The 21,008-nt window shown below is 49.1% G+C and overlaps 1 protein-coding gene across 1 annotated transcript in view; it reads right to left on the minus strand.

Moving 5' to 3' along the window:
* RALGDS (ral guanine nucleotide dissociation stimulator) overlaps positions 1–18,540 on the minus strand; it is a 41,549-nt gene extending 23,009 nt beyond the window's left edge. The window contains 3 exon segments of the mRNA XM_077835820.1: positions 17,456–17,533; positions 18,185–18,459; positions 18,462–18,540. Of these exon segments, the coding sequence (XP_077691946.1) occupies positions 17,456–17,533; positions 18,185–18,459; positions 18,462–18,540 (432 nt within the window).
* Positions 18,541–21,008: the final 2,468 nt, after the last annotated feature.

A 21,008-nucleotide genomic window follows, 5' to 3' on the forward strand; every position in this document is an offset into this window, starting at 1 on the left:
TTGCTCCATTTTGTACAACGGACTTTGGATCAAAACGTAGGTGACTTTTTCAAGGTCAGTGAAAGTAAGATTTCCGGTGCCCCATTCTAGACAGCGCTCACTCATTGATAACTTGGGAAGAGTCCTTCAGAGAAAGCCAAGAAGCTTCCTCTAGAAACGTGTTCCACCTATGCCCCTTTCCCCCAGGGTTCACACAAGCCCTGAGTAGGGTTTCCCTCATTCACTGAAGCAGAAGCCTGGGTTCATCAGGATGAACTGCAGTTACTTCTGGGCCTCTTACATAAGCCACAACATGTGACCCTGCTTGAAAGGAAACAAAAAAACCCCTCTCTAGTGAAAGAAAAACAGCTTCCTTTCTGTGAATCGGACACAAAGGCAGAAGCTCCGCCTTGTTCTGCTTGTCTAAAATAAGAATAAGCAACGCAAGAGGTTTTCTTGGGGGGATTTCCATGCAATGCCAGAGAACGGCAATACAAGCAGCAGAGTTTTGTTTTCCCACCCCTTGGGATTGTCCTCCCCTCACCATCTACACACAGGGATATAAGCCATATCCTTTCAAGTGCCATGCTCAGAATGTCCTCGAGAGAGGCCATACTCTGATTCTTGTGCCAACCCCATCCCCGTGGTATCCAAGGGCCAAGGACACGGGAAAGATGCCCTGCGTAACAACATACCAGATCTAGATTACTGCTAGCATGGGCCTTGGTAGACAAGCAACTTAAGGTGCCAGGAATGTAGGACACCCATTTAAGGTACCAGTAGAGCACCAACTGCACCTGGGGCAGCATGTAGGGCCAGCCTTTCTGAGAAACCATCACAAGAGGCAAAAACCTCACGGATGCCCATTGAGCTAGAACTTTGCCCCTCAGGCCCTGCTGTTGTCTATTCTCCAGGGGCAGGGTTTCACTGTGCAGAGAGATGGGGTCTTCACAAACACTGAGGCAGAGGTGCTTTAAATCAACCCCCTTTCAACCATTACATCTTTGTTAACACATAACCAGGGAGGGAGCTTTGGAGAGACCCAGCAACACTGAGCTGATGGTCTCTGGAGCCAAGATGGAGCAGTCCTTTGGAAGCTGAATCTGCACTGGGTGGTGGGAGCAGATGGGGAGAACAGCAACAGGCTCAACCCAGCAAGATGCTAACCACACCCTGAGTGGCGTGAAGTCCTTGCATTCGCTTCCTCTGAAGTCCAATGGGAACTGCAGGTGCCCCACCACTGCCAAGACACCGCATGCCGCGATAAAGGGCACATACACACTTCCACAACTCCCTTCATCCCTGGTTCTCAAAGCACAAACGTTGAACAGCACCTTACAGTCCCCCTGTGAGAAAGGCAGGCATGATCACCCCCATTCTACAGATAGGGAAACCGAGGCACAGAAAAGTAAAGTAGCTGTGAAAGGAACCCAAAGATCCTGACTCCCAGTCTCCTTCTCCAGTCTCACTGACTGGAAGGGGAGACGGGGCCAACCTCCCTTACTGTGGGTTACCAAGCCCACTGTAGCCTCCAGCGGCTCCATCCCTGAGAGCTAATCACTCAAGCATCAGAACAATAGTGTCAGGAAGTTAAACAGATGGAGATGTATTCTTCCAACTCTATAGAGTCTCTGCCTTCCTTCCTTCCTTCCTGTCCTTGAGCCACTTCAGTCAAGGAACAATTCCAAAGCCCTATTAAAAAGTAACTACAAAGGGGAAAACAGGAAAGGTATGGACCAGGGGCCAGAAGCCAAACTTGAATGGGGGTGAGGGAGCAGAGGAGAATGGTTTCCCCCAAGACATGGGAGCGGCCAGTCGCCCCATCAGCTGCTTGGCTTTGCAGGTCAGGATTTCCTGACACACTTAATGCATATTTTGTTTTACTTTAGGCATTAAGAGCGGAAAATTGCAGTCCCTGGCCCCAGTGGAGCCAGCCTGAGCTACCGGACCTGAAGGACCAGTATTTTCAATGGCTTTAGAAACCTCAAGTTGCCCCTGACTGAAATCAAGATCTGGGAGATACCCATGAACCCCTCCACTGTCGGGAACCAATGCAGGCATATTCTCCAGTATTAAGTCCAGTCGAATTTTAAGTGACTCGAGGGATGGGGCTCCCATCCCTTCCTTTGGGGAACTATTCCACAGCTTGCTCCATTTTGACCAAGATTCTCCAAAGTGACCAGTGGTTTTGGGGGCCCAACCTGACACACATTTAAGGGGCCCAATTTTCAGGTCGGGGGCGGGGGGGAAGTAGGCCCTTTTAAGGCACCTGAAGTCAAGACACCCAAAATCACTAGGCCCTTCGGAGAAACCTTGGCCTGAGTTACTAAAATCCACACTCATTGTTTTGGCAGAAGAGAACCGCAATGGCATGGGGGTCTGTTACAAGGGAGTCTTTGCAACTTGCACAAGTGAGTCAGTGGCTGGGGATTAGGAACTAAACCTCTTTGTTCCAGACACGAGGCAGTGCAGGGAGACGGAGTTCTCCTCTGGTCTGGTTTCACTTCTAAAGGGGGTTTAAAAAAAAATAAAGCCACACCCACACCTCTTTGCTGCACACAGTCTCCTCATCCGCTGGCAATAACGGGCTGGATTTAAAGGGGTGCTCAGCACCCACCAAGTCCCCACCGCTTTCAGCTGGAACCGCAGGGCTCAGAGCTTCTGAAACTCAGGCCCTTTACATGGAACACACAGGAGAGTTGCACTCCACAGTGTGAAAGCACTGACTGAGTGAGACACCGGGGTGCTGGATTTAGTCCAAACCCCACATCTCTGAACACAAGAATGTACGACGGCCACTTGCGCACGCAGACAGTTGCACCCTATATGAAAAACTACACGGACAAGCTTCCCCAGAGGCAGGACTTCCAAGGACAGACAGGCATTCTGGGAACAGCTCCTTTTCTAGGGTGATGGAATTCATAAGAAAACTCAGCCCTGCACGTTTCTCCCTCCACCCAAAAGCTCAGGGCAAAAAGCACCCAGCCAACACAGCAATTTCAGCCCTTGCTTCCACATTTCTGAACTTTCTGTTCTTGTTAACTTAAGCTTGCATTTCCACAAACTATATACAGCGGCAGCCACGCATGGCCACATGCTGCTCACACACGAGGGCACAGCTTAGGGCACAAGGAAGAGGAACCAGAATGTCACTGTGGGTGGCCAATAGTACACAAAACAACAATAGGTGTCACTGCATCAGATTAAACAGAGAGAGTGTCTGACAGTAACTCACTCCACTTCAGAAGGACTCAAACGACGTAGATCTGACCCCCAAATGCAGGGACGTGGTGCAGGAGATGGAGAGAGAGAGAGAGGGGTCCAGAGATGGAAGTGTCTAGACACTATTGTAATGGGTGCATTTGATATGCAACAACATCATTACAACTTAGAGACGAATCAAAACCATAATGATTTTTCTGTCTTCTTCCAGCCATGCCTCGGGGGTAGGTTCCCAGGGAGCCAGTACTTGACCCATGGGTTTGGTTTTTTGGCAAAAATAAGATCTGCCTAGCAATGATTTGAAAACCAAGAAAAAGCTACCTGCATTTTTGACCATCACTATTCGCAGCCTTGATAGGCCAGAACTAGAACCACTTATCTGTCCTCAGTCCCGCTGCTAACCTAGGAACATGTATAATTAAAATGAGAGCCAGGTAAAAAATAACTCTGGTTTGGAGGCATGTGGGGAGGACACAAGGGGATTGGGCTTACAAAAAAATCAAATATTTTAGTGTTTTGCAAAACCTAAATCTACCACTTGATTTTAGAAATGAGCAAAACGAACTCTGACAGACTAGAGAATTAAAGGTTCCGTGTTTAATCTGGATGGAAAAAATCTCTGCACTGAAAGCATGAACCCAAAAGCTTGTCTTTTTCACCAACCAAAGTTGGTCCAATAAAAGATATTACCTCACCCACCTTCTCTCGTGAATATAATAGAAATGCGTCCAGCAGATGTAATTATTTATGTTATGGCAGTGCACACACACGACCAGGGCCCCTTTGTGCTACACATGGTATTCAAACACATAGGGAAGACAGAGCCCTTGCACCGAGGAGATGAAAAAGCAGAAAAGGTTTTATTCCTCTTTTAATCTATGAATAAGATCTAGGTATCAAAGGATGAGAGATATCAATTTTAAAATCTTGAAGGCTATGGTAACCAGAAATATTCATAGATAGATATTTTTAGGTCAGAAGGGACCATTATGACCATCTAGTCTGACCTCCTGCACAACGCAGGCCACAGAATTTCACCCACCACTCCTGCAAAAACCTCACAATTTACTTCCTTTGTTTAATAAACCTGTTAGTTTTAAATGCAAAATGTATTTTGATACACCTTTTTCTCCTTATATATCCAGCACATTTAAGGAAGTTTTATTTAATAAAAAAATTAAAATATATCTTTTGTGCATTGAATCTGAATTTCCATCCAAACAGAGCTTGACACCAAATCACAAGTATGAAAGCTATCATTCGCCATTTTTTAACATCATAAAAAATGTAAAAGTTAAGAATCTGGGGGAAAAAAAAAAAAAAACAAAAAAACCCCCAAAGTCAAGCTATATAATTGTTTAAATAAATGTGTACAGAAATAGTGTAACCTTCTGGTTAGCAAAAAGAAGCACCAATTTTAGTGCCAAGCTTGTTAGTTGCAAATCAACATGTTTTAATGGTTACCAACCAATGAGAATCAACCTCTCTTTAGGGAAATAACTGAAGTACAAATGCAAAACACAATTAAAATTGATGCTTTAAATCAAGGTTTCCTGATTGTTGATTTAAATCATGATTAAAATTGGTGCTTTAAATTGCTGTGATTTAAAATGAGTCCATGCTGGTTTCTAGCTGCCTGTTGAGCTCTTGGGACAGGAGTGGAATGGGGGGCTTCTCTCCTCTTGAGGGATTAATCCTCAGCCCTCTCCACAGGGGCCAATCCATTCTTCTCCTATCCACGCACCATTCCAGAGCAGCCACTCACTGCAGCTCCACTACTCTGTAAATAGCTGCCTATTCAATAATCCACCAGCTTTAGCTTGTAACTCATCAACTGGCCGCAGTTCAAACTTGTTTTAGCTGTGCGATTCCAATCTTACTTCTGTTTTTTCCACACACGCCCCCACCTCCCACTCCACTGGATGCCTTTAATGCAGACCTGGTTACTAAAGTGGCAATAAAGATCAAGTCAGTGTCTGGGACTGGCAAGAGGAAACAAGGATCTCTGCGTCAGTGCTAGCCATCTCTAAGGCACAGACATTCTCTGCTGATGAAGATGACTGCCAAGGGATCTGACCTTGCCTGTACACAAATTAGCACTGCTTTACTTTAGCCAGTGCAAGGCCCCGAGTGGACACACTTATTTCAGTTTAAGAGGGGCTGTTCCTAACTGATTTAAGCTAAACCAGAGCAAGCCACACAAACTCAAATAAGAGTGTCCACACAGGGATGTGTACCAGTTTAAATAGGATTACATTCAGATCTTAATTAATCTGGTACAAACTCTCTGCCTAGGCAAACCCTAAGAGTCAAGAACTCCGGCATTTTAAGAGTCCTGGTGACCCCAACTGCTTCTCTTGGCAGTCATCAAATCACTTAGGAAAACATTTTCCAAAAAAAGCACGCACTTATTTCAGGTGTCCGACTTGGGACATGCATGGACTTTGTTCAGAGGTGATGAGCTCTCAACTCCAGCAGAAACCAGTGGGCGCAGCTGGTTCTCAGATTTCTGCAAGGTAGGCTGGTGTATGAAAAAGGGGGGCAGCGAAAGTGAGTGGGCTATTTTGAAAAGTCAGCCAGAATCTCTCTACCTCAGCTTCTTCCCCTTTTACAGGGAGGAGGATGTCACAAGGTCCTAGATACCCAGATTCATTTGCACCCTTGTCTGGATCAGCCATTGCACCTGCACAATGTAACGGCACTGAACCAGCTAGCGAAGGGTTCCCAAAAAGATATATACAATCCCCAGACACCCCACCGAAAGTCTATGGCCTGAGTGCTCTGCAAGCTGTGAACCCTAGCCCCACCACTGATCCGCATGGCACGGCAGGGTCAATGCACTCAAGTAACCCAATTCAATGCTGCTACTGTATTAATTAAGGCAGAGAGGGTCTCATTGTACAGTCTAGCCAATCAAAAAACCACCCTCTCTCTCTCCCTAGCTTTCTTTTTGTTGTTGTTGTTATTTAGGGTGACCCAGTAAACAGCTGAAGTAGAGAAAATGCAGGAAAGGTCCATTGAATGGAGCGGCCAGCGCGGGGCTGTTTGTGAAAGGCAGGGAGAAAGAAAACGAGGGCTTTTGTTCTCCGGCCATGCTCCCCGCCCCCGATTCCGGACACAGCTGACGCATGACTCTTCCATTTGTTACTGCTGTGCTTTCTGGGTTGTTCTGCACCGCGTGAGAGGGTTCAATCCCCCCCACCCCCAGCCGCTCCCCACAGCCTTCTGACTGCCCAGATTTCATGACAGAGCCCTATGCTGCAGGTTCTCCTTCGGCTCCACCACCGTGAAATGGGGATGTGCCTGGCAATGTTGATTAGTTGGAGATTTTCCTCTCAGATGGTTACCCTCCCAGCCCCCAGAGTCGGTTCTGCCATGGGGGGGAGGAGGGAGAGGAGAAAAGAGAGCTGGAGGGGAGGAGACCTGACAGCAAGCGCTTCTGTTTTGTAATTAGGAAAATCTCATATTATTGGGACTGCAGAGATGGCGCCCACAGGTCGGTAGGTGCTTGCAATCAGGAAAGAGAGTCACAGGCCAACAAGTTGACACCTGGGAGCTGAACATCAATATCTGGAATTAAAGCCGCCTGGTTTTCACAGGTGCTGAGCTACTGAAGACAACGGGAGCTGAAGGTTCTCAGCACCTTTGAGAATCAAGTTACTCTCATTTAAGGGCCTAACCTGTGCACCGAGCAGCCTAACTGGTAAACACCCAGGTTGGAACATTCTGACCGCAGTTCCTGCCCGAAAGGGTCCGAGGGCCCAACCCTGCATACGCTGCTGAGAGCAGCCCCAGCGAGGTGGAGAAGAGTACCCAGGCTCTGTGCCCTCAGCGCACAGGATTAGGGCAACATCAGGGCTTGAGAATGGTCTTCTCTGCTACCTGCCTGAACCTAGTCCCTCGATCCCCCTCATCCCTGCTTGGCCTGCGTTGCATTTGTGCATGCATAGCCTGCAGCACAGCCCACCCCAGCACCACCCAAAGGCTGATCATTTGGCGATGCAGCCAAGAAATCCCCTGTAACACGAAGATTTAAAATCAATCTCCTAGGTTATACGTCCTAGGGTGAGGCAGCTTCTGCCCAGGGGCCATTTCCCCTGCCCTGAGCTAGCACTTTTGAGGCCACGTTCTGGGCAGGACGGCAGCACATTACAGATATTAGGGACCGCCTTTCAGTCATGTTACCAGAGTACCAGCAGCTCCCATTGCACAGAAAATCAAATAATAAACACTGAGCAAAGTCAGCTCACCCTTAGACGCAGCAATTTAACAAGCCGCTGCAGACACATGCTGGTGGGCTAACTGGTCTGCTCCTCCCACTCAAAAACTTTCCAGAGCTGGATTAGCACTCTGTTTCCCTTTGCGGAGCCTCATTCACCTGCTCCGGATTACCAGCTACCCGCCGCCACAGAGACTTATCCCCTCAGTCTGAATTCCAAGCCACGTTCCTGTTTAAAATCATTTCTCTAGGGCAAGGACTGCTGGAGGGGTCTCAGCAGCCCCAAAACAACAGCTGTTGGGATCCGTAGGCAACATCCACCGTCACTGCGTAAGCACTGGTGTGCAAGAGAGGCAGAGGTTCCTGCCTTCCACCCACAACTCTTTGGGTTTCAGGGGCTGAGCGGAAGGAAGGACCACCCTGAACTGTCCCCTCTCGCGACACCAGAGCTTTGTGGGGAGGTTCTGAACTCTCTAGCACCCCATCCACTTTCTCTGTTCACTTGCATGGGATCAGACTCCGGGCCCTGGAAAGGACTGGAGAGGGAATTACTTCAGTGCAATAAAAGGCTGTTACAGCACTGATGGCCCAGATCCAAAGCCCCAAGAAGTTCTGACAGCTTGGAGAAGATGCAACTCAACAGCCAAGCATTCAGGGGCTTCTCTGCAGGATGTCCAAAGCTTCCCAGGCTCATTCAGACCCATCTACACATTAGCAGAGATGGGTCTGAATCCACTCCAGGGCCAGACACACTCAAATCTGGGGGGCATTCAAAAAAATCCAGAGATGAAAGTTATGGCACAATCCAACATGATCAGAAACACTGTAGGAAACAGGGGCTTAGTTACATCACCCTGCCAACAGTAAGCCATAGCGATGTCCTGAGTCATTTAGATGCTCGCAGAAGCAAGAGAGAGGCCAGTGCCTACACTAAGCTAAGCTGCATTGTGATGACCAGGACGCCATCACTAAATGACATCGTCAAGAGACGGCCAACCAGCCACAGAGCTGCAAACTAGCAACAGGCAATGGTGCCGCACCATCCATCCAGAGGCTCCAGCCAAGGGATTTAAACACCAGAGGCAAGAGAAAAGTTTAACCAAAATACCCACTTTCAAAAGTGCAGCTGAGTAAAGACAAGCAGGAGGAAAGTTCTGTTGTTTGACTAAGGCAAACCAAACAACAGCCTTCCCCTGCCCTGCTTTCAGTGACACTCCTGGAAACTACATGGAGAGCATTTGGGGAAAGATCAAGTCAATCCTGGCCTTACTCACTATAATAGCTACATCCTGCAAATCTTCATTTGCCATTGACTTCAACTGGAATTTGGTGCATGGAGCCAGACCCTGCAAGAGAGAGGGGCCAAAGGCAGAACCATTTACCCAGACCTTTTTGAACTTTATGAGGGTTCAGATAAAACAAACCTAGAGCTGAATTACCCCAAGTTTTTGGCCTGAGCTGAAAGGTTCAGCTGGATCCAAGTTTCCTCAAAGTTCCAGGGGTTTGGAGTCAGGATTTCAGTTTCAGTTCCTGTCTACAGTTTTGGCTCCAAACAGTCTTGCTTTGTCCAGCTTCACTAAGAGAAGGAATTTGTGTGTACACACATGCACATACATGTTCCCTGAAGTTAATTCAGGTTAAAAAAACAAAACAAACAAATCTATTAAACTGAAAACATCAACCTCAAACAGGCACCCGGGGCGGACTCTCAGGTTTCGCGTCACCATGGAAACACGTTCACTATAAAGAGAGGGGAAATCTCAGTGGTTTTGCTCTGTCATATAGAAAGACATTCTGTATTACGGGTAGGGAACAGTTTAAAAGCCAGATTTCCATACAGGCATTCTGCTCAGCTGTTATTTGTTAAAATGTGGTTAACAGAGAGAAAAGCAACTCTAAAAATAACACCTCAGCATTCCAGATTAAGTCACCACCATTGACTTTCCTATTAAATCTGCTTCGTTTGCAAGTCAAAACAAAATTTTTCTTCTCTCCCTCACTGTCCCAAATGCCAGCACTGAAAGCTCAACCTTGGTGAATGGAAATTTAAGCTGTGTTTTTCCTGCTTCCTACAGTATCAGCAGCATCAAGGACTGAGAAATCAGAATTTAGCCGGGCAGCTGCGTTCATGGTGCACGATTCAGAAAGCGCCCAGAAGCCAATGTGAGCAGTAAGAAGAGGCCATTTCCCTCTGTACAGTCACATTTCTGAGATGAACCCAAGCAAAAGACCAGCTGAGTAATAAAAACAAACCCACTGTTGTTTAGTTATGCAAGATAAATATGCATTACACATGCATGTATGCCAGCTCAAAGCTCTGACAACACTCTGACAATGCCAGCTGTTACGTTACTGCTGCTCCTCAGGTATGTTTGGTAGTTATTTAATGTCAAATAACTGTCCTGTTAAAACCAAAACAAACTGGAGCCCTGGGGACACATGCACTATGTTCATTAACTAATTAGCATTTGCATAGCACTAAAGGAAAAGAAAGCCATAGACATGACATGCTCCATGTTACTGCCACGTTACAGTTATTATTTTCTCATACTGCAGTAGAGCCAGAGGGTTCCGGACACATTGTGCTAGGCGCTGTACAAACACATAACAAAGGCAATCCCTGCCCCAGAGAGCTAACAATCCGTTACCAGTGTTGCCCAGTGATTAATCTGTAGAGGAACTCTCTTCTCTCCAATTTCTATGGCATAAGGGAATTCATGGCAGACAGCACAGAAAGCAAAGCCTCACCCTTTTTAAATCTGTCTGAACAGAATTGAGGACCCTTGCATGCAAACACCTTTATAGGCAGGAACAACTCCATCAAAGTCAGCAGGGCTGCTTACATATTTATTTTTGCTAACTGCATGTATTGAAACTAGCTATTAAAAGAGTTAGAGATACAGATCATTAGCTGTCTCCAGAGACATACCCTTTCCTACCTGGGGGAGGGGAGGACGAAATTTAAACGCACAATTTAGCCCTGAAGCCTAGCATTTGGTTTTCACTTCCCCTCTGCTTCACAGCCAGCCTGAGCTGAACCAGTCAAGCAGCGGTGGATCCATTTACAAGGCAGGGGACCTAGGGACAGTTCCACAGAACCAGCTGGTGTTACTGTGCTCTTTCGCTGTGTCTCTTTCTTTAATTGCCTTGGGAGCAATGTCCAAGTGTATCTTTATTGAAGAGGGAGCCCAATCTAGTGCATTGTGGGTAAAGCATGGATTGAACAGGCACATGACAACAGGATTTAACAGCACTTTCTGGAAGCGGCTACGTGAGAGTCTAAAGGGGTTCGGATTTCCATTGTCTTAAACAGTTTTTTCTAGACTTGGCAGTACGGTCTTCCCATGTTTGCAGACAGCCTGAGACAACAGCTCTAACAGTTTTGTCTTCACTGCACAATTAATCCAGGCTCTTACCTGGGTTTTAGCCCAGAATCCTCTACCATCCACACAGAAAAGCCTCTGACCCAGGTTTGGAGGTACTTTACGCTAGTTTACTCAGGTGGAGGGATGGGTCAGAGCCGAGCTCAGCTCTAATCTATCCACTTTGCAGTAAGGATGGGAGCAAAAGTCATTTGAGTGCTGCTAAAGCTCCAATCCCACAATTCCCCCCCAAAAGACAAACAGGTTCACCCTCAATTGAGTGTGCAGAGCGCTCTAGGATTCTGTCCCAAAGAACCATAGGATACAGCCCCAGACACATGGGGCAAGTACATAACTAGTGAGGTCACAGTAACGCGAGAAGGGCCTTGCAGTGGGGATGCTAAGGCTGACCCAGGGGCCAGTCACCCAGATTAACAGTGCAGTGAAGACACAGACTAAGGGCCTGATGCAAAACCTACTGAGGTCAATGGGAATCTTTCCACTGATTTCAATGGGCTTTGGATGGGGCCTGCCTTGAGAGGTGTGAACTGCATCCATCCAGCTCAATAGGATGTTAACCCTGAGATGCTAACTATGACTGTTTAAGTAGCAAGGCCACTTAACTATTTCATCACTGACCAGTTTGGATGGGTCTGTTAAAATGTAGGTTTGTGGACACAGTTTCAGTAGAACACTTGCCCCTTGCAATATAACCCTGAATGTATTCTCCAGATAACCAACATCAAAGCCATTTGGGGGATGTTGGGGATGGGAAAGACGCTCATACAAGTCAGTTTTACATTGCAGTGCACTGATGCTTACATGGAAAAGAGAATGGCCCTCTGGGGCCGTTTGGATAAACTGCATGAGCATCATATAAAACATTTTTAATTAAGGTAGCTTTTACGTAGACTGCAAACTATCTGGACTGTAAGCTCTTTGGGGCAGGGACATTATCTTTGGATCTATAAGATGCCTGGCACATTTATAGCACCAGACAGACAATATAATCCATTGATGGGATGCGTCCTATCACTCAGCATTCCCTTCGAAGGGTCCAGTTACCCATATGAGCACATTCTCATGTACTCCCTTTGCAGATACCATTATACGGAGGAGACGCACAAATTCCACCACAAACCGAGCTCATGCTGGAATTCCACCTCCCAGAAAGCGAAGTCACGGGTAAGATGCTCTCCCCACATGTGGCCAGCTCAGCCGGCATTGTATCCAAATCCCATTCCTTAGCAACAGTTTTTCCCCCCCTTGCTGGGTCCATCGGCAATGCAGAGATATTTGTGAGTTGCAACAGCACCACAGCGCTGCAAAACCACATTCCTTGTGTTTATTTATACAACTGCCTGAACAGAAGAGCCACTGGGCAGTTCTGACTGCAATGGCGCTGGAGAAAGTACAGATTAGGAGGACGCTAGGCCTTTAAATGTGGTCTGGAGTGACCTAAATAAGCTCCTGACTGCTGTTTCAGTTATACATCCCGGGGGGGGGGGGGGGGGGGACGGACGGACGCAGTGACTGGCAATTAGTCAAAGTGCCAAAAAGGATGGGCCTGCCCGTATAGATGCCATTTCAATGACAAGCCCAGCCGAAGTGCAATGGAGGAACATAGCGCTCACTGACACTCCTAGACTCACTGCCAGTGGGTTACAATCACAGCCCCCAGGACTCCCAAAGGGAGGGCCAGGCTTCCCAACACACAACGGTACCAAACCCGCACAGGCATCCCTTTGTTATCCCATTGAGAAATCTCTCTGTGAGCAGATCCTGTTCCACCCCCGAACAGTAAACAGCCAATACTCCTTTGCCCTTTCCCTCTCTCTAACTGAGGTTTGACTTCATGGGGTTTATGGCAATGCCCTGAGCACAAGGAAGGAAGTACTGGAAGGGGTTACCTAGAGAGGTGGTAGAGTCTCCATCCTTAGAGGTTTTTAAGGCCCAGTTTGACAAAGCCCTGGCTGGGATGATTTAGTTGGGGTTGGTCCTGCTCTGAGCAGGGGGTTGGACAAGATGACCTCCTGAGGTCTCTTCCAACCCTGATCGTCTATGATTCTAAGGAGCAAAGGAGATTCTGTAACACACACCCCAATAGGGGACATAAAACTAGTACTCTGCAAGTGACATGAGTCTTGGTCTCCTCCCACAGGTTCCTCCTACTCAGCCCCAGTTCCTCAACATTAGCTTACAATCACTTCAGCCTGGGCTTTATCACGGCTTGGTTGCTGGAGAACTAAAAGGTAGCTATATTATACTTCAGTCAAATCAAAGCCAGCTACTATTTATTATCTGCATTCCAGGAGCGCCGAGGAGCTCACTGTGCTAGGTTTGGTGCAAGCAGAACTAAAAGACGGTCCCTGCCACAAAACCCACTGCAGTCAATGGAGAGACTCCTGTTAGCATCAATGGCCTTCGGATCAGGCCCTGTAAGCCTAAGTCACTGGTTCAAATCCAACACTCAGGTGCTACTGATCTGGGCAGATGTGACGTGAATTTGACAGTATCCAGCTCCAATATCACTGGAACTATTCAGTCCCCTCACTGGTATTCTCACCTGGGAGGCCAAGGAATCAGTGGCCAGGCCAGGCTGAGAACCCACACCTCCTTCCTCATCCCTGCCAGGTGATCCCCCTAGGGCAGGGCAGAGGCATGATGAAGGGGTGGGTGTGGAAGCCTGAGCCTGTGGATAAAGAAGAGGTTTCCTCTGCCAGGGCTGCCAATCCAGCACTAAATCCACTTACACCCCAAACAGATCCAGGCTCTGGAAGGTCTCTCCCTCCTATGGAAACCGAGACAGAAATCTCCAGGTAACACGATCCTTATACAAACATACTTGGAAGCCTCTCCCCCATCCCCCTTTAATGGTATCAAACAAAAAAAAAATCCTGCCAGCCCGGCTGCTTATGTTCTTCTGCACACACAATCACCACCTCCTCAGCCCGCTTCGCAGCCGGGGCTGCACCTTTTGGAACAGTGCCAGAAGGTAGATCCCCATCCAGGAAATACCAACACATGATTGCCCTGCGGGCTGCAGGAGACTATCACGCTGCAACCTGAGCTCAAAGGAGAGCACTCTGTGCAGACAGCATCTCTGCTCCCCAAACCAAACGCGGGAGGCCAGGGGAAGAGAGGTCTCCTCTCCCACAAACAATACCGTGTGATGCACTGGTCCCATGAGCAATTCATGTTACCGAGGGACCAACTAAACAACAGCAGGCCTCTTTATTGTCTGTGGTACAAGTACAGCCTGGGTGGCAACCGTACAACCTTCCCCCTGCGTAAGGAAGATGCAGCATGTGTGTATAACAGAACCTGAATGGAGACATCAAGATGATGCCTTGGACATGGTACAGAGAGCAGTGTGGGATTGTTTGCTCCACAGGCATCGCAGGAGATCAGCTGAGGCCAGGAGGAGAATATGCACTTAGTCTGATAAACAGCTTTTCATGAAGCCCTATTATAAGCACTGGTCCTTTGTTGGACCAATCGGTGAAGCTGTGGCCCAATGCATAGAAAAGGTTTGAGCCAGGAATGAATAAAAGCCAAGTCTGGAAAAAAACCTACATTTTTTGCCATGTGTTGATTAACACACGGTAAACTTCTAGCTTGGACAAGGTGGATGTCGTTTTAACATGTATCAGCAGGTCAAGGTAAACCCTAGGCTCTCCCCTGACCTTGATTACAGGGATTCTTCATGCATCCCAAGGCGTTTAGAGACAGATTATCAATGGTTTTTCTAACTTCCATTCACAGTCCATTAATAGGCATCAGGTTTAAAAACAAACATAAGGAAGAACTTCTTCACACAACACACAGTCAACCTGCGGAACTCATTGCCGGGGAGAGTGTGAAGGCCAAAAGTAGAACAGGATTCAAAAAAGAATGAGAAGTTCATGGAGGGTAGGTCCATCAATGGCTAGTGGCTAAACAGTCAAGGACACAACCCCATGCTCTGGGTGTCTCTAAACCTGCAACTGCCAGAAGTTGGGACCGGACGACAGGGGATGGATCACTCGATAATAGGCCTGGTCTGTTCATTCCTGCTGAAGCACCTGGCGCTGGCCACTGTCAGAAGCTACTGGACTAGATGGACCAATGGTCTGACCCAGTGTGGCCATTCTTATGTCTCCAAAGCTTTTCTCATTTAAAAAAAAATAAATAAACTGAGTTCTTCCCCCAGGGTAAGTCCCACAGAACGACTTCATCTCTGCTTTTAGTCACACCAGGCTGCTGCTGAGGAAGTTGCCACAACAGCACTGAGTTAACAGTTTGCCATTCTCCAGTTGTTTTGTCACAACAAAACACAAAAACACTCAAAGAGGAACGAATAGGCCCTTATACAATACAATCAGAATAGCAGCACTTTCAAAGCATGTTCCTTGTGAGGCTCTCAAAACCATTTACTAGCCTTAATCCACAACACCCCTCTTGGTTAGGTAGCAATATGCCCATGTTATAAATGGGGAAACTGAGGTACAGAGAGAAGTGACTTGTCAATGCTCACACAGGGAGAGAGTGGCAGTGTCAGGAATAGAACCCAAGAATCCTGATGCCTAGTCCACTGCTCTGACCACTAGACGACTCTCTTTCCCTCAGTCAACAAAAGGGAGAAGTACTGAGATAACACACACCCCCCAGTTGGCCAGAGGATGGGGGGGGGGGGGGGGAAGGGGCCATTAAACCAAACAAATAACCAAGCAGGTGCCTCCTTCAGTGTTTTTACCATAAGCTGCCAGCAGGGGGTGATACAAGCCAGCTCTGTTCCTATACCATGCCCCCAATCACCCTTTTCCAACCCCTGCTGCGAGTCCTGGGGTCCTGCCAAACTTCTGAACTCCAAGCCCCGGGCCAGAGTGCACGAGGGCTTCACTATGCTCAACCGCTCTCCCACCAGGAGAAGCGCAACAAGCAGAATGGCGCTCCTCCCCGCCCACTTGCGCCGAATGCTCTCCCAGCCAAGAGCCAGGCTCCGCGAGCGCAGGGGGATCTGCCAGACATAACAAGAAGCAGATGATGTGCTCTAAACAATGTCACTATGCCCACCCCTGAGAGAGAGAAGCAGGAGGAAGGGGGAGGGAAGGAAAACAGACTCAATGGCACATTTGTGTACTTTCTACACCGTTGACGGGGCCGGTCTCTAGAAAACCTGTCATGGGGCGAGAGGACCAGACAAGCAAGGCCTGGGGTGACACAGCCAATGCCCCATGAAGCCAGGTTTTTTTTCCTCTCCTGCTGGTGAGCTGGTGAGCTATTAAGCTCACCTTACCTGATCACTCTCGTTACAGTGTGTATGATAACACCCGTTGTTTCATGTTCTCTGTGTATATAAGATCTCCCCACTGTATTTTCCACTGCATGCATCCGATGAAGTGAGCTGTAACTCACGAAAGCTTATGCTCAAATAAATCTGTTAGTCTCTAAGGTGCCACAGATACTTCCTTTCCTTCCTGTCTCAGATTTTGAGTGACCAGGGCTCTACATGGGCAGGGAGCTGTTCAAGGAAGTTGCCTCTGCCATGGGGACTGGCTGTTAATCCCAGTGCTACCTACTCTGCCCTGCAACCTATTGAAATCTGGTCTTCCCTCCATCCCCAGCTATCTGTGCAGTAATCCCAAAAGTTTTAATGGTGATCCTCTCTCCAGAAAGACATATCCAGGGCTGGATAAACATAGGGCTGTAAGTACTGATGGAAATGGATCTTGCTGACCCATTCTGGTTTGAATCTCTTCATCACCACTGGGACACATGTGCACACTTCAACTTCCCCCATCCCACCAATGGAAGGAACTAGACAGAATGAATGAGCCCGCTGTGAAACACAGCATTAGTTATCCAGGGATTGATGGAAGGTCTCTGAACACTCACCACCCTGAGCCAAAGCCACTATCCTAGTGAATGAATGGCTCAGTGCTCTTTTTGACCCAGAGGACTGAGAAGTGGTTGATGGGCATAGCCCTGGCTTGCAGAGACATACCAAGGGATGCTTTGTGGGTCTCCAACATTGACCTGAGAGCCCCCAGTTCCCTTCCTATGTTATGCTGTGCTATGCCAACTCCCTTCCCTGAGCTGAACCTCTCATTTGATCAGGGTCCCCCATGTTTTCCCAACATGTGAAGGTTTCATAACCCAACTCCTTGTTGACAAAAAGCAGCCACCACCCTGCAGGCTGTTTTGTGTGTCACACATCCCCCTAGAAGGGCAGCCTCGATCTGAAGCCAGCAAGAGCTGCTGGGGGCTGGTGCTAGTAGAAACAGCCAAGGTCTTGCCCTAGAGTATGACAGTTTTGCATCCTCCACTGAGTGTCCCATTAGGCCAATCCCCATGGTCTTCCTCACCATGGGGGAGAATGCTTGGGTCTTTCTTTGCAACCTGGACAGGCCCAAAGCCTTCACAGGCAGCTAGAGTCAGAGCAGACGGGACTGCAAGCCTCCAACAGGATGCCAGACTCTCAAATAAAATATTTAAAGGCCCTGGTTCTAGCTCTCTGCTCCCTTCCGCTAGCTGCATCAGATGGCGCGCATCTCTCTGGTTTCTCCTAATAGATATTCCAGCTTGGCAGCAGGCCTGCCAGAAGGATAATGGCATAAGGGGGAGTAAAGAGATCACAGAGGACAGCTATTTACCCACTCCTAGTGAAAGGCAAAACGTGCTGCCAAAATACCTTCAACTGTGCTCCTCTCCTTCCCAAACAACCTGCACCATATGCTCCGGCCTCCCTCGCCATGCCAGGGCTCAGCTTCTGAGCATCAGATACACAACACAAGCCAGCATCAGAAACACACTAGGCAGAGACCGTGCAAACTCATAGCACCTGCAAACCAAGCCAGGAGTCCCTATCCGGAGAAAAGGGAGCATGCACACTCTCCCCAACAGTTACCTGCACTGTAAAGCAGCTAAGGACCCCCAAGTGTTTTTTAGCTATGATGTCAATAACCCAGAGCACCAAATCCCAAGGGGGGAAATCAATCCTCTATAAAGCCTGTGTTGTGTGGGGAGGGGGGAATGAAACACAAAGCCTATAAGTGAATCCTGAAGCAGGCGTTCACACAGACTAAGCCAGGGGTAGTCAATAGGCAGACCGCGGGCCAAAGCCAAACTACCAGGTGCTTTGGAACAGACCCTGAAATCGTATTTACTTATTATTGGGGGTGGAGGAAGGAGAGAATTTATTATTTTCCCTGGTGCCCGGACCTTGACAGGGCCCTGGTGCCTCCATGGGACAAGCTCCCCTCGTTGGAAAATAATAATTTACTACCCCGGTCTAAACCACAGCGTGCCCCCGGACTGAGCTCTGCTGAGACCCAGCGGGGCTCTCTCCCCACCCGGGGCCCAGCAGAGCCGCTCCGGAGCCCGCTGCCAGGCCCCCCGCGCCCCGCAGCCCCAGCCTCACCTCCAGCGGGGGCAGGTCGGGGTCGAGCTGGGTGAAGCTGTGCAGCACCACGGGGCGGCCGCTGCTCTCGCCGGCCACCTCCAGCCTCACGCCGTCCCACAGGCTCCGCATCCTCCGCGAGCTCTCGAACATGGTCTCCGGGCTGCCCGCCCCGGCATCGCGCCGCGCCGCCCGCCCGCGCTTCACCGTGGGAGCCGCCGGGCCGCTAGCCCCCCATCGGGACCCGCTGCCGGCCCGGCCCGGCGCGGCTCTGGCTCGCTCTCCGCCCCAGCCCCGTCCCAGCCCGGCGGCGGCGGCGTCGGCTCCGACGCGCCCCGAGTAGCCGGCGGCTCCCCTGCGCGCAGCGGGTTTGTCATGCACGGGGCAGCCTGATCCCACCCACCCGTGGGAGAAGCCCCGGCGTCAGCCCGCCCCGCCGCGGCCGAAAGGGGAACCCGCAAAGCCAGGCGCTGGAGCCGGCCCTTCTGGCGGGGAGGGGAAGGGCAGCCGCTCTCCCCAGCCCCCGGCGGATCGGCAGGGTCCGGCAAGGACGGGAGCCGATCCCCACAAAGCACCCGCGACGGGAAGCTGGAGCGCCGGGCTCTCAGCAGAGCTCAGCCGGGGGGAGCTGCTTTGGGAAACAGGGCCCTGGGGCCTCCATGGGAGATGCTCCCCTCAGCTCAGCTCTTTGGAAAATCTGGCAGTGATCATGAGCCCTTGAAAATCTGACCCTGGCAGGGAGCTTTAAATGGCAAGAGACACACATCTGCGGCAAGAGAAACCCTCACACAGAGAGAGGCAGGACTGGTCTGCCTAAGACAAGCTGCACCCCTGTAACTCAATCTATTTCAAATCAATCTAGTCACAGCAGCGGGAATCCCTGCTGGAGACAAATTTAACCCCCTTCAGGCCTGGTTTAATGTTGATTTAATTTAGCTTCCTAAATTATCAAATTAAACTAAACCAAGTAAGCAAAGACTATAAACTCCTGGGGGCAGGGACTGTCTTTTTGCCATGTGTTTGTACAGGACCTAGCACAATGAGTCCTGGCCTAGGACTTTGAGGTCCCTACGTGATACAGTAATAATAATTCAGTTTAAGGACACGTACATTAGTGGTTTGCATGGGTGTCTAGGCAGATTATAATTTGATTTAGTTACACCATTGCAATAATAATGTAATACAGACCAGACCAGAGGGAGAGATTAACCCTTAGCACCACATGTTAGGGTGACCAGAGGTCCCAATTGTATAGGGACAGTCCCAATACTCAGAGCTTTTTCTTGTTTAGGTGCCTATTACCCACTACACGCTGTCCCGATTTTTCATACTCTGGGCAAGTATGAAAAACCCCATGTTCAAAGCACTGAACAATCACATAACTCCCAACAGTTCCCGCTTTCATGGGGACTGTCCTTCTTTGACCCCTGAAGCCCCAGATTGCAAAGAAAGACCACAGCTGAAGCAGCTCCTGTCCCACAGGCCTGGCTGGGCTTGGCTCCCTCCTCTGAGCTTTGCAACCTGGTCCCTAGTGCACAGGGTTTCAGTGCTGTTCAGGTTTGGCCTGAACCCCCTGATGGGGGCATGGGAGGGGAGCAGCCACCAGGCAAAATTTGAATAGCACCACTCGCTCAGATTTGGCCAGGTTGCCCTGCCGCCATCAGCGGGCTGGGCCAAACCTGAGCAGTGCTGCTACCCTGTGGCACCAGGGGCCAGGTCACAATGGCCAGAGTGGGGAGCCCAGCCAGCCCTGCGGGACAGCTGCTGCGGGGTCAATCCAGGACAGGCTCGCTCTGCAACTGCCTACCCCAGGGACAGCACCTGACACACACACACCTCCCACCTGCGGAGGGCAGGACCTGTCTCACCTGAGCTACTGGAAATGTTGAAAAGTATTATGCAATCATTAACTACCTAGGGCTGCGGGTCATGGTCTGTGCCACCATTGTTCAGAAGAGGAAGCTGAGATACAAGGAGATGAAATAACTTGCCCAAGATCTCCCAGCAAGTCAGTATCAGGATGTGACCATTGGTCTGATGCAGCGTGGACATTTCTTGGTGCCCTCGGTGGGTGCAGAAGGCCTGAGAGCAGAACCAACTCAGTCCTGCTGTACCAGAGATCAAGGGGCCACAGGTGAAGACTCCCATGCAAATGGGTTACAGCAGGACTGAATTTGACCCAGTACATGGTTCATGATGCCAGCATGGGGAGGGGGTTGTGGATCTTAACCAATGGGCTCTGAGCCCCCAAACAGATGCTGAATCCACATATTGTAACTATTATTAAGTACCAAAAAGAACCAGGCAAAACTGTTCATTAGCTGTCACTGCTGCTAAAAGGTGCAATCCTGCAAACATGGAGTCCCAATACCAAGGTCAGAACCTGGACTTTCACGTCTCAGTTTTCCGAACAGCTGAAAGAATATTAAACTCTTTGTGTATTCGAAACCCCACAGCCACATTACCTAGGAGAACATCAGGCTGAGATAAGTACATCCAGCTGTATTTTTAGATTAGCACATGAGCAGTTGGAAGCTTCTGCCAGGATGATGGGTAAAGAAAGGGTTAACAAAGCCAACACTAAAGTGATAATGAGTCAACTTGAAAGTTAACAGCCCCCTGAGATGAATGAGAGTAATCGGTGCTATTGTCCCAGCCTATCTGCAGACTCCAAAGGAACAATGGTGCATCAGTTGAAAGGTGATCAGCCCAGACACTGGAAGGCTACAAATTTTTCCTTGTTTTCTTAAACTCCAATTTAGGGACTTTAACAAAGAGCAAAAATTGCAGGAAACCAGCAGAGACCCTGAACCTACAATCAGCAGACTTTTCCTCCTTTTTGGAT

This window comes from Eretmochelys imbricata, chromosome 16, assembly GCF_965152235.1.
Source record: "Eretmochelys imbricata isolate rEreImb1 chromosome 16, rEreImb1.hap1, whole genome shotgun sequence".
Taxonomy (NCBI): domain Eukaryota; kingdom Metazoa; phylum Chordata; order Testudines; family Cheloniidae; genus Eretmochelys; species Eretmochelys imbricata.